The 13,515-nt window shown below is 47.1% G+C and overlaps 2 protein-coding genes across 3 annotated transcripts in view; one reads left to right on the top strand and one right to left on the bottom strand.

Annotated features, from left to right (window-relative positions):
- ALK (ALK receptor tyrosine kinase) overlaps nucleotides 1-13,515 on the top strand; it is a 751,299-nt gene that overhangs the window by 261,604 nt on the left and 476,180 nt on the right. The gene's annotated exons all lie outside the window — the stretch shown is intronic.
- LBH (LBH regulator of WNT signaling pathway) lies at nucleotides 2,753-13,509 on the bottom strand. The gene is made up of 3 exons (XM_003203708.3): nucleotides 13,474-13,509; nucleotides 13,148-13,250; nucleotides 2,753-5,167 (listed from the first exon to the last, which is right to left on the bottom strand). The coding sequence occupies exons 1-3, from the start codon at nucleotides 13,497-13,499 to the stop codon at nucleotides 4,976-4,978; spliced, it is 321 nt and encodes a 106-aa protein (XP_003203756.1). The 5' UTR covers nucleotides 13,500-13,509; the 3' UTR covers nucleotides 2,753-4,975.

Here is a 13,515-nt window from a genome sequence, read left to right as displayed (position 1 = left end):
GCAGGAAGGCCTACGCTTGGCAAATATTTGTCGAGCTGATTGCAGCCTGCCTGGCTCAGGCTGCTGGATGCAGACAACCTGTGGGGAAGATTTTCAAACACCTGAAATTCCTCCACCCTCTTTTCTTCCATGAGTGCAGCTTGCAGCCAACTCCACCATTGCAAAACTGAGAGCATCAGCCTGTGGAGCCTGCAGAAGCAGCAGCTTGCAGCAGAGCCATGGGCCTGGCCGTGCAGCTCCCAGCAGACCCAACAGCCACGCAGAAACCCGAAGCACGGGATGCCTGGGAAAGCGGTGCTTGCTGCAGGGAGTGCTGTGGGAAATACCTGCCCACCAAGCTCACTGGCTGCAGAAAAAAGAAGGAAGTGTTGAAAATAAAAGCAAGCTGTGACATTTTCATGCGTGGCTTCTGACATCCTCTCCCTCTCGCACACTTGACTTCCTTGCTTATTTTTATCAGATGAAGCTGATGGTCTCTGCTACAGTAACAGTGTGGTTACAGTGCTGGCAGTGAAGGAGGGCTCAGTACGTGTTTCCTTTGTGGCTTCCCTCCCTGCTCAGTGCTCCCGCCCCTCAAGTCTCTCAAAACAGTGTGTTTGACGTTGTCATCCCTCACTTGTGACTGGGTCTCTCCTGCCAGTGCAGCGATGTTGGGCCCGAAACCGCTTTCCTCCCAACTACAAACAACGCTCATAAGCTTTCATTTTTTGTTATGACCACCTCACGTGTCCTGAACAGGCACCAGTACAGCCACTACACCATGTTTAGCCTTCAGATGAGATTTTGCTCCCATTCCAGTGATGGGAAGAGCCAACCTGGCTGACACCTTCTAGAAGGGTCCAGGGAACAACCATGGGAATTAAATTCCTTGTCCTCAGCTTCTGCAAACTTCACACAGCGGTATGAATGGGAAGGAGAAAGCCTAGGCCATCCTCACTTGGCTATGGGATGGTGACACTGGTTCTCCCACTCACAAAGGCAAGGAAGACCATGGTCACAGCAGAGCAGGACCTGCAGTGAGGAGTTGTGTTGGATTAGTCATTACCCTCCACATGCCCTAGTGACAGCAAATTATCTTTGTTGTCCTGCAGAGCAGTAATTTCACCTACCTGCACCCAGATACCAAAAGTTCACCTACTCAGTGTGTCTCAGGTGAGTACATGTTCCAATAAAATCAAAGAAATGGATACACACCAAAAATAACAAGTGTTCGGGAGGGGGAACAGACTGAGCTAAGCAAGACAACAGTACACAACTTCTATCACCACTTGCAATTGTAGGGCAAAGTTGTGAGAACAAACACGTGACGTTTAAATGACAGCCAAAGGTATTGCTTTTGGTGGGAGGAATGAGGGTAAGAACAGAAATAAAGTGCTATATATGCAAAGAGGTCCTTACACCACCCACTCAGGGTGACTCAGGGCCAGATAGACCATAACAGATGGATCCAAAGACCAGAAAAGACATGGACATCTGGATCTGGTCCTGGACAACTTGCTCCATAAGGCCCTGCTTGAGAAGGGTTGAACCAGCTGACCTCCTTAAGTCTCTTCTCACCTCAACCATTCCATGAATTAGAAGTCTGAGACCGGTACCTCATCCTGGAAGCGGTGCAGCTTCTTCCACATGAAGAGAAGTACTATACCCATGGAAGAGAAGAAACCAAGGCACACTTTAACTAAAGGCTGATTCAAGAACAGGAGAGTCAACGTCCACCCACCCTGCATTTTTTTTCCAAAGCAGAAAATATCCACAAGAGTTGAGTAGAACACAATTAATCGTTGAACTGTGGGGTTCATGTTGAACACGCTCTCAGTTCAAGAATTAAATCTGAGGGCCATTAGCATATTTTAACCATTCATCTCATTTACATAGGCAAGATCAGAGCCTGTTACTTGCCGAATTATAGGAACTTCTCTCCAGGTATCTGAAAGATATGAGTATTCCATGGCATTTGCTTATCACATCATTTCAGGGGATGATTTAATCCCATTAAGTATACAGCTTGAATTAATGAATCCTAGTGTGGTCTCATTTCCTACACCAAACAGGTTCAGAACCACACTCAAATGCAGTTTCTTCTAGATCTTCCTCTGACAGTACTGCAAACTGAAACATGCAACTGCAGGTAAAAGCATATCTGATTGCTTCAGAGCTGTCCTCTAGACCCAGAATGGCCAAAGCAGACAACATAGATAGGTTGGCTGAAGCACTGACAGCATACAAGGCAAGACGTCTTCACACTTGTTGCTCAGGGAAGGTAAGATGCACAGGTACTGTACTGCTACTAAGCACAGCTAAGAATAGCTGCAGCTCTTAATGATTGCAACTTCATGCTCTGCAGGGTTAAGTCAGGACATTAGATGTGAATTATAGATATAAATTTATAACCTTTATAGTTATAAGATATGAAGTTTTAAAGAGAACTAAAATGAAATTTTGGGATAGAAAAATTGAACATTTCTTTGCTGCAGCCCTTTGCACAGCAATAAGCAACTGTAGGAAGATGGAAGGCAAAGATGCTGCCCCATGCTCTCCAAGCTGATTTGGGTTCATGATTTCATAGAGCATGCTCTGAGGTGAATACAAGTATCTCCAGGTTCAAAGGACAGCCTCAGCCTGACAGACATGATGGTTCAGGATATTTATGTTCACCTTGCAAATCAGCACACCTCATACCAGAAACAAGGACTGGTCATTACCTGGGAAGTCAACCATCCAAACCCATCCATTAGTAAGAACAAAACCAGTATGTTTGGAAAGCATTTTCAAACTTTATTTACAACTGTCACAGTGACAAAAATGTAGTTTGAAAAAAATGCTAGCTTCTCCCTGAGGCTCAAAAAGAATTACAGAAATATAGAATGTATATCCTACAACAGGAGTAGTTTTACTGGAGTGCTTTGTTCCTTAGATGCGTTCAACAAATAGAAATATACACAATACTTTCACAAAAGGATGCAGACAGAAATACACAAGTCTTTAGGGCAGACAGCAGGTTTTGAGTCCATGGATTGCCATCTCATTGCTGCCAGATGATAGTATCTTTGATATACAGCTTTGACTTGGTGGTACAGACTGAGAGTAACACTTAGAAATAGGACAATTGGCTGGTATACAGGTGTATAAGCTCATTCAGGTAAGACAGCAAGATTAGAACAAGTGTTACAGATACAACAGCTGAATCCATCAGAGAAAGCGGTATCACTACATGATGACCATTTGGTGATAAATCATCCACCCAGACAGGCAGGGAGAATATAACCAGGCTTGCAAGGCTAGAGACCAGCTGCAGTGCGGGAACACTGAATTTCTCCTGCTTTGCACAAGCTCATCTCGAAACTCCTATCTGCCTGAAACAGTTATGTAGAGCTGAGAAGTTATTGCCATTATGTTTAAAACACAAGCAAGACAAGACTAAAATGATCCTGCTAATAGGTTAAAAGCAGTTCCCGACCCCTGCCAGCGTTCAACTACTCATGAGGTATTAAAAATACAAATACACATGTTCAAATAGATTTTAAAAATGGAACCTGTTACAAGCAAAGGAGGGTGGCATTGGGATTATTATGAAAGTTTGGTTAAGGCCTTGACATTTCTTTTACTCTTCTGTGACTCCGGATTTGGTTTAGGTAGTAACTGTTCTCATCCTATTCCAAGAGCAACTGGCTCCCTGAGCTGGCCCACAAAGCCACAAGAGCATCACTTCCCAGGAAAATGGTGAGCTACCCCACGTGGCACCAGACTTCCCTCCCCAAACAGAGACAGACAGCTCCTCATTGGAGCAGGATACAGTGAGAAGGACCCAAACACAGACTTTACAGAACAGTCTGCACTCCATTAAACACCCACAAACAGCTATCTCATCCTTGTTTCAGGATGCTCAGGCTAACACTCCCCAGAGAGCTCCCCTCTACCTCCTCACTGATAATCCACACTATCTGGTGTTAAGTCTTTGTATTACCTCCAGTCTGGCAGCCTTCTGCAGGTCCCTGTGCAGGAGCAGCCAAACCTGTCCCCAAGCCTCACAAGCCCACTGACCAGCAAGTTGAGATAATATGAAACCCTACAGCCTCAAAGACACTGAGGCAAGCAGGTACAATCCTCACCCTTTAGCTTTGGGCACTGGAACAAGACAAGACCAACCACAGTAGCCTTGGCAAACAGGAGAGAAAAATCCATGTGTTCAAATCTACATTAGTTCATGCTGCAAATGGATGTCTTTACATCAAATCTGCACTACCTCAAGCTAACTGCCTGCAAGATCAACTGGGGCCTTGCAGCAGCAGAGATGACAAGCAGCAGCCTAACATTACCCTGCAAATACAGCTGTTCAGCATTGAAAGGTCTAAAGGCAAACAGAGGGTGAAAAGACAGCTTTGGGAAAGTGATTGGTACAGGCTCAAGAGCAAGAGCAAGAAGCCCACTACTCCTAAGGATGCTCACTTGATCCTAGGAGGTGCTGAACTGGGGAAAGCTACAGGTCCCTCAGCACTAGAGCATTTTGTGACGCTTTGCTACAAACCCTTCCACCTCCAGACACAGAAAATGGAAGCTTTAGTAAAAGCAAATCTGAGATGACCGCTCTGTTCTCAGGCTTCTGGTCAAAAGCAGCTCCCAGCTGAACACTGCTTTGCTTGGCTTCCCTCTGCACTCCCCATCCCCAAGCTCCCCCCTCCAGCATCCCTCAGGTGGTCACCCTCTGCCACGTGCTTGGAACTTCACTGCTGCCTCCACCTCAGAAAAATACAGATAGTGATCTCGAGAACAGCAAACATTTCTCTGCGTTACTTCCTTCCTTCCTCAGAAGGTCTGGTGACACCAAGGGCTTCAGTTCTCAATACAGAGAATACAAAAAAACTAAAATCTTGCAGGTGCAAAGTTGAACTTGTCTTTTCTCTTTAAAAAGACTTTCAAAAAACGTGTGGCTCTTCCTTCAGAAGGGTGCAGTCCCTTGCCTTTCCTCAGATGCCATTTATTGCTCCTTGTTGTCCTCCTTTGCATCTTCACAGCTTTCCTCCTCTTCCTCCTCCTGGACGAGGAACTCCTCAGGCGGCCATCTCAGCTCCCCGCTCTCCACATCGCCCTCCGTTGGCTCCACCACGATTGAGGGCAGGCGGTCCTTCAGCTTGCAGTAACAGTCAAAGTCAGAGGGATCGGGGAAAATCTGAAAGAGCCAAGAAACAGCCTGTGAGAGGAGCTGCTCTCAAGCAGTCTTAGCTAACATCCAACTCTCAAAACTTGGTTTTCAGGGTGGACTAGTCTGGACACAGAGTACACAACGGGGGGGATGGGAAAAACCCCTCAACTTCTTAGTAATCGCTGAGAACTTGAAATCAGCACAGCCCAAGAGGCTTTCAAAGCATATACATTTGCTTGGATAAGGCTCATCAAATAGGCACCTGCTTTTGGATATTTACCCAAAAGCCTCACCCCCTCCCACCACAGCTTTTGCATGAATGCTCATGAGTTTGCAAACTGAGCTATCTCAATCTGCAAATCTGATCTTGTTTCCTGCTGCCAGTCAAGCTACACAAACTACACTTGTGCTCCAGGCACTGCTGCCAGAAGGAGGAGGAGGCACAAGATAGCACAGCACCAGAGCAGTCCTCACCCTCACAGTAAGGGTCTGTGCCTGGTGTCACTCCTAGGCATCAGAAACAGTCTGCATGAGAAGTTCAGCTGCATTCTGGTAGTATTCTGCATGCTACAGCTGCTATCCATCAGCAGTGAAATTCAGCAGGAAGATGGTCTGTGGAATTGGTAGAGACTGACCCAAAGGTCAAAAATGGGACTACATTTCTTAGAGCTGGAGGTATCTACGGCACAGCTAAGAATTATGCATCCCAGCACAAAGTACAAGGACCTCCTTATCCCCAGTCCCTCAAAATGCAAAGAAATACCTCACCCCACTCCCCCATAGCAGCAGCATCAGGGCCCATACCCACAGGTAGTGCCATAGGGCTACAGGCTTTGATCCTTCCAGAAACTAATGCAAAAATATAGATACAGGAAAAGCTGCATTCAGCTGTGCTGGAATGTTAACAGTGGGTCTGCATAACTAAATGGCAGAGTGAACAGAACAGGAATGCCTTGCTAGTGGAACAGCTACAAGCCCCACCTCATTCTGAGAAAAAGCATTCAGTGACAAGAGCCAGTTCCCGTATCAGATCCCCCAGTTGGTATCCAGAAGACTAAGCAGCTCAGACTATTTCAGAACATTTTATCTGCATATCCATTTTCCATCATGGTTGATTAAAACGGCCTGAAGAGGCTTATCACCAAATGCTTTTTCCTGGAGGTGCAGATGACACGAGGAGCCCTGTACTACGCTTTCTCTGAACACCACCTGAATTCATCCAAGCCAAAAGAGCATCCTTGCGGAGAGCAGCACAGGAAACCTCACATCGGAACACTGCACTTGGATACTCATTTGGGAGCAAGAATTCATCTCTTCTGATCTTTGTGGTTCCAGCTCCAAAGCAGGTTCCTGGCCCAGAAGCCTTGAGCATGAAGCACCACATTCCTCATGATCATGCAGGTATCCCACCAGTCTGGCAAAGCCTTACCCAAACCCCACTCCATCAACTTGTTCTTCAGCCTAGCAGCTATTAGCCACACTGAAAAGCTTTGTAGGAACCAGATTATCAACTTGAAAAAGCCAGGCTGCTACTTTATATAGTCAGGCAGAGTAACTTTGGGAGCAGATGCTCAAGAAAGTGACTCAATGCACAAGTTGCCCTTGCACAGTGCCACTCTCAGGATAAGTGAGACCAGAACAGTTTCTTGGAGCTTTATGGCTTTTCAGCCAAACAAAGGCAGTTTCAAACACTCAGTACATTACTGGAAGTACAGTCAACAGCTCTAAAGCATCAACTTGATAACTCAAGACAGGAAAAAAAAGTACCCTTGACATTGTTTAGAAGGCTGCAATGGAAAAAGAAGTGTGGTTCAGGAGGTTATATAAGCTGATAGTGTCATGAAAATAGCCTCCTGTGCAAGAAAAATAGCAGTCTAATAATTAAACTAACCTTTGGCTGCTATCATTTTAAGCACATTGGGTCAAATTGGAGCAATTTCTTTGAAAACAGTCTGACAGGTTTTTTTTTTTTTTTCCAGAAGCTAAGCAGTCATTTCCTTATAAAAAAAATCCCTGAAACATGGTGTGCAGCTTTTTTAATAAAAAACCAGCACAATCTTATCTCAAATAGCTGCAGGACAGACCAAACCCAAGAAGGTCAAGATTTTTTCCACTAAGTCATGTCTTTTAATCATAGAGGCAGCATGAAGTGAGATGTTGCAACTACATTTTCAAGGGGTGTGGACCATCAATGGAAAAATTATACAAAGGCAAATTTCCTAGCATGTGACAAGCAGGGCTGCACTGCTGGCCAAGTACAGGGACTGAAGGGAAGTGGTTTGCAGATTAAGACTTCGTTTGCACATCCAGGGAAATGGGATGGAAAAGCCTCCTGGGTCAACCCCAAAACAAGCTGAGTTGCAAGGCTCTTTTTACCAAGATTAGCAAGCACCAGCTTTCCATCAATCCACACGAGCAGTGCTATGCTGCATGTCACTCCCATGAGCAGAATCTGCTCCCTCTCCAGGTTTAGACAATGGGAAGAAAAGCTTCTGGAAAAAGCTTGCAGTGAGTTCCCCCCAAGAGTGCAGCAGGCACAGATCTTACCTGCCAGCTCTGCACCCTCTCGCACCGCAGCCAGGACAGCCTGGCTGTGGAAACCTGCCTAGGAGCTTCTCCTCTTGCATTAGCCAGCTCACCCACATGGAAAGATGACTCTGCATCTCCCCAGCACATAAAGAACACAATCTCCTCATACTTATCAGAGTGAGCCTACCACTGAACTACCTGTCCCCAAACGACAGCCACCAACCAGCTGTTTGGGAAGGCCAGCCAAAAGCAAGTTCAGAAGTAGCTCAAAGATAGCTCCCTCTCTTCCTCACCCCCTAATACAGCATGATGGCTGCAATGCTTGCAGGTTTCCCCAGCTCTGCAGCATGTCACAGCTCCCAGCCCATGGCAAGAGATATCTGACAACTTTACAGCATAAGAAGCAATAAACACTCATGCTCTGCTCAACACTGCTTCTCGCTTGCAGCAGCAAGAATGGTTTTCGTGGGCCTCTCCGGATGATGTTCTGGGAACTCCTATCTTTCAATATAGTGAGAGCGGTGAAGAGCAGTACTTGAAACGAAAGCTTGAAATGATCTGCAGAAAGTCATGTTTGCCTCCGTTTCAGATGATCTAGCTCTGCTATCCTCAAATGAAGTCTTGGCAACTTGGAATGGAAAGTTCCCTTGGCCCTGGGGAGGCTCACAGCCCCTCTGAGCATTCACAGGGAGAGAAACACCAAAAGCAGGAGAGACGTCAGACAGCTAAGGAGATTAGTTCAGAGCTACCATAATCCAAGGGACACCTTTACATCCAAAACACCATCCACCTGTGCCCTGTGTTCCACACCAAGAGTTAAAGTGCCTGCCTCCCCTCCCGTAGAGGCTGAAAGCTATTTCAGTTATATTGCAGGGAAACTAAGGTAAGAAGATCTTTCCAGATTATGTTACTGTTTGGGGGAAAGTTTTACCTCATTGTGGTATTACTAATACAAGACACAAAGGTCTGCACTGAGATGCATACCACTTCAGGGACAGGATATACCCTGAGGTACACACACCACCTCCCCTCCCAGTACTAAGACGTGAGTTTGAGACCTCTCCAGCAGTATCAAGTTAAAATTCTGGTTTCTGATCTGAAATACAAGTTCTTGAAACTAAATTCTGCTGTCACCAAGAGGCATGGCAAGCTCCTTCCAGGAAGTATTTAAATCATCTCAGTGCCTTCTGCAGAGGAATTTTCCAGCTACAAGAAGCAGCACTGCTAAGTTTCACTCATACAGTAGTCATGACTTGAAACTGAGCTCCATCTAGTTATGCACACAGCGTGACTCAGGTTTATGAACTATGACAACTCCTCGGTCACAAGCACATCTTCGGGGACAGAGGCAGGGAAACTTCAGCAGCATAACATCGTAACAATTTTCCATCAGAGTAATGAGACATCAAGTAGGGAGGGAAAAAACATGTGCTGAGGTGTTACCATGAGCTATTTGTCCTCAGTTTGAATTTCAGCACAGCACTTCTTCCTGCACAGAATAGCTAGGAAGGTATCAGTTTGAGCTCTGCTCTTTCCATATACTGCTTATGTTTTCAGTAAACATCCAAGACCCTGGAATAAGCATTAGCTCACCCTGAAGTAATTGAGCTAACTGATCTTGTCTAGTAACCGTGCTACGTGGAAGCTGAACAGGTAAAGTTATCCTGAACTCAGTTGTTCTAAATTCCACAGCCTCTCAAGGTGTCCCAGCAATGGCGAGCACCAGCTCCCACACAGGACTTCTCCAGGAGAAACCAAGTGTAGAAGTGCCTCACAAGCAAACAAGATGAATCTCAGCCTCCATCCATCACCACCAGACCCCAGGTCAGCCCCATGTCGCTCCCTCACAGGCCCCCAAGCCACTGCACTACTGCTTTCTATCTCCCCAGTTTGTGAAGTAGAATGCTGACAGAGGCTTTCCACTCTGATGCATCTCATGTCCCTCAGCACTGCAGCTCCTCAGGGGCCAGCAAAGAAGTTGTACTCACTAACATCAATTCCCCCAACAATACTGATGTCCCAGGCCTTTGCCATGAACACCGGATAGGGCAATAAGCCTATTCACCTAGATTCAGCCAGTCTGACGTCATTCACAGCTAACTGTGGCTGTGATTAACCCAGACAGATCCTAGCATGATGCGATCATGACTTAAAGAGCTCAAGCTCCCCATGACAACCAAACCCCAGCTGATGGCATGAGGCAAGCTCAGCCTCTTCATGCCAGTCCCCCAGAAGGTAGCCCGAGGTCCAACAAGACCAGCCAGTCAGGCTGCAGCAAAGCAGCATGCTCAGCTTAGGACACAGTATTTGCTTAAAACAAACACTTCAGTGGCTGTTTTCAACCGTGCTCAGATCCACTTTCAAGAAATAAGGCAGGACCCACATCACTGTTTTGACAATGTCAAGTCAGCCTTCAATCAGGCAGCAACACCCATGCTGCTGCAAGATGGCATTAGAGGTCAAGCTGGCATAGTGCTGACAGGCTTTTCAGAGAACAGGTCTACCTGGTGCTGAAACTGCAAGCAGAACATCAGCTCCAAGGGGCAGGGAAAAGGCCTGGCTCTGCGGGGACCACCAGGCAGGAGGGGCACAGAGTCCTCCGTAGGCACATCTGCTTGTAGCAGGGGCATCTTGAGCCATCAGCTGCATTTCAATGAGTTTTTTTGTTTAGCAGTCCCATGGGAATTATGGGATATCTATTAAAGATCCAGAAATAGCTCTCCACTGCAGGCGCAAGACCCAGCATGACATCACCTCCTCAGCTGCATCTTCTGTTTTGTCTGTGCCTCCCTGCTCTGAGACTCGCATCCAGATTTCACCATTCATTTCCACCACCTTCAGTAGGCTCAGAGCAGCTTTACTTCACAAATGCAGGAATAAAACTGCTCTGTACTAAAAGGCTTTGAAGTTAGCACATCAGCTTGCAAGCATTTGGCACGCTACCTGGAAAAAGGTATCTATGCCGAGAAAGCACATTGTGCAAATGAAACCACATACAAATTACTAAGCCTACACAGACAACTAAGTTATCATAGGCATGAGACTTCTACAGCTCAGGTTTTCACATCGCTGCAGCCATGTGCAGTCTAAAGAACAGCAGGAAGCATTGCTGGGGGATGCACACCTCCTGGGGATGCACAAACACACTCTGGAGCATTAGCAGAGGCAAGGAGTGGGCAGAAGAAAAGCTGACAAGCCACAGGTTCCACCAAAAGGAACCAGTGAGACAGGCAGGAGCCCTGACGTTCAGTGAGCATCATGGGGTGAAGAAACCAAACTGCTAAGAGTTTACACTCTGGAGGTGTTGGTTTCCTCAGTTTACTTCCAAGGCTTTACTAGGAAAACAAAAGTACTTTAAAACAGTAGTTGATGAGTTAGGTCACAGATCCTTCTCTGCACAGCCCTAAGGGCAGCACACTGAACCCCAGTTTCATGTCATCTCTGCAACAGAGAATGAGAAGCTTTGGAAACTAAAAGCTCACCTCTGATAGCTCTGGATCCACCGTTTTGCTTCCTGTAACCAACAGTGGTCACGCTCACTGTGAGCGCGCTGCTCTGCAGGTGGGTGAGGTAAGATGCTGCAGCTCAGCTCAAGCCTCAGTGCTGGAGCAGTCATGCTCTGTTAGCTCTGTCTGGTTTTAAGTTATTGCACTACAGCCCTCAGACCAGCACACCATTTTCCACGTACCAAATGCTCTCCATCAGCAGGATGAAGCAAGAAGTGCCAAACCCCAAGACAGAACTGGATTCATGATACTATTTGCATTTGATTTGTCCTTGCTATTTTAACTTCAATTTTCGGTTGCTTAAGGATGATTTCAGCTTCTCTCAGTGACATTTTCAGCCATGCAGTCAAGAGGAAGAAGGTTGCAACCTACTCTCAATCTTCTTTGCACTAACCTGATTTAGAGGCAGACCTCATCCCCAGCCCACACACCGCCCAGCAGCATCTGCCCTCTCAATACCTCAGGCCTTTCTGCCATCAGTTCAGCTTACAACAGAGCCAAAGCCTAGAAGGCAGTTGCAGCTCCTGAGAACCCCATGACCAGATCACCACAGAGAACAGATCCAAACTAGACAAGCCCTGCATAGATGCAAGTTGTTACAGCAAACACCTTCAGGTTCAGATGGCCCATTCAAAGCTGAAGAGGTTTGCTCTCCAGTTCACCCAAACAGACTCACTGAAGTCATTAACACTAGGGGAAAATCTCACCGAAGCAATCCATCACGAATAAGCAGGGCACCCAGACTGCCTCCCACTGCACAGTCTGGATAAGTAAACCAACATCTGACCTGAGTGGGTTAGATGCCTGCATACAGTATACTGTTTAAGATACTTGTTTGAATATCTGGCAAGACTAGTGCAATAACTTCAACTTTCACGGCCGTTCCCACTGCTGTAGCAGAGGAAAGCAAGGCCATATGCTTTCCACTAACTCAAGCACTAAAACAGAACTGCTATTTCCACATACAGGCAATAAACTAAATTACTTGCACTGTTCAGATAGAGATTTTGACCAAAAAAAGCAATGCAGCCCCATTTCCTCCCCTGCAGCTTTGGCTTCTGCCTGAGCCGCGGCCCAAAGTTCTGTTGATTTCACGCCTCAGAGCACTGTTACAGGCCTGTAGCTCATTTTTCAGACATAAATATGCATGTGTACAACAGCACACCCAATCTGAATGCCCACATAGAGCAAGTGCCTCTGTGCAGGCTGTGTCACATCCGCAAAGGAAGGACTGCAATCTGCCATGAAGAGTCACCCTATGCAGAGTAACACAAGTCCTGTACAGCTCCTGTGTTAAACCTCACCAACAAGTTTCCTGCCAGGGTAGGGAAACTCGGATCTAATAGACAAAAAGACACACAACTCACTCTTTGGTTGACTGTAAGTACTGAGGCTGAAGGATAAAGGCTGGAGTTTGAGACCACCCCTTCACCTCAGTTATGGACTGAGAGGTTAAAAGATAATTACATTAATCACCAGTTGCAGAATGGATGCAGCTCATGCCTTCAGGTACTGTGCTTGCATGCACACCTCAGGGCTTGTCAGCGCTGCGTCCTGCCTCACTGTATCTTACAGTGGACTTCACCCTTTCAAGCAGGGGGAAAATCAAGGAACAGCTTGGAAGATTTGAGTGCTGTACAAACAAGTCCCTTCTGCTGCAGACAAATCATTTGCAAGCCGTGGTCAGAGAGACCCCAGCAGCCTCTTAGCCTGGTGTCTGACATGGACCCTTAGGGCATCTCCTCACCCACTGAGCCTGTGTGCACACCCAACAAGCCAGGGTTCAGGGACTTCAGAAACAAAGCACTCTGCCAATCTAAGCAGATAACTAAGTGATATTTCAGACAAATTCTTCCAGCCAAGTAAGCACTACAACTCACTGACCAGCCCTTACTGCAGGACCTGCTATTACGTTTACCGGAGCAAGCCCATGGTCCAGCCCAGGCGGCTCCACAGGGGCTCCAGCACTCACCTGATACGAGAGCCCGTCTTTACGGGGGCTGAGTCCGATCTCATCCATAGCCGGGGTGCTCATCATCACTTCAGTCATCTCGGCTGATCTCAGGTAATCGGGGCTGGAAATAAAGGACAACATTCAGACCACCTCAGGGCTCCGGAAGGTCTGAGCGAGGTTTAAGCGGCATCAGAGCGGTCCGCGAGCCGAGGCCGGCAGCAGCATCATCCGGCCGCTCCCTCCCCGCCCCTGCCCCCACTCCAAAGCCCCGGGCAGGAGACGGAGCGACCGGGCTCAGCATCTCCGCCTCCCCCCGAAACGGGCAGCAGGCAGCGCCCACTCACCAGGGCAGGGGACAAAGCACAGACATGAAGTCCCGGCGGAGG

Source organism: Meleagris gallopavo, chromosome 2 (genome assembly GCF_000146605.3).
Source record: "Meleagris gallopavo isolate NT-WF06-2002-E0010 breed Aviagen turkey brand Nicholas breeding stock chromosome 2, Turkey_5.1, whole genome shotgun sequence".
Taxonomy (NCBI): Eukaryota; Metazoa; Chordata; class Aves; order Galliformes; family Phasianidae; genus Meleagris; species Meleagris gallopavo.
Note: the sequence above shows the minus strand (reverse complement) of the source record. Positions and strands in the feature narration are given on the sequence as shown.

Excerpts from the sequence above, each read along its gene's own strand:
- LBH (XM_003203708.3), bottom strand. The coding sequence starts at position 13,499 with ATGTCTGTGCTTTGTCCCCTGCCCTG. Across the intron at positions 13,251-13,473 it reads GTGCTTTGTCCCCTGCCCTG|CCCCGATTACCTGAGATCAG; the intron begins GTGAGTGGGCGC and ends CTTTATTTCCAG. Across the intron at positions 5,168-13,147 it reads AAGACGGGCTCTCGTATCAG|ATTTTCCCCGATCCCTCTGA; the intron begins GTGAGTGCTGGA and ends TGGCTCTTTCAG.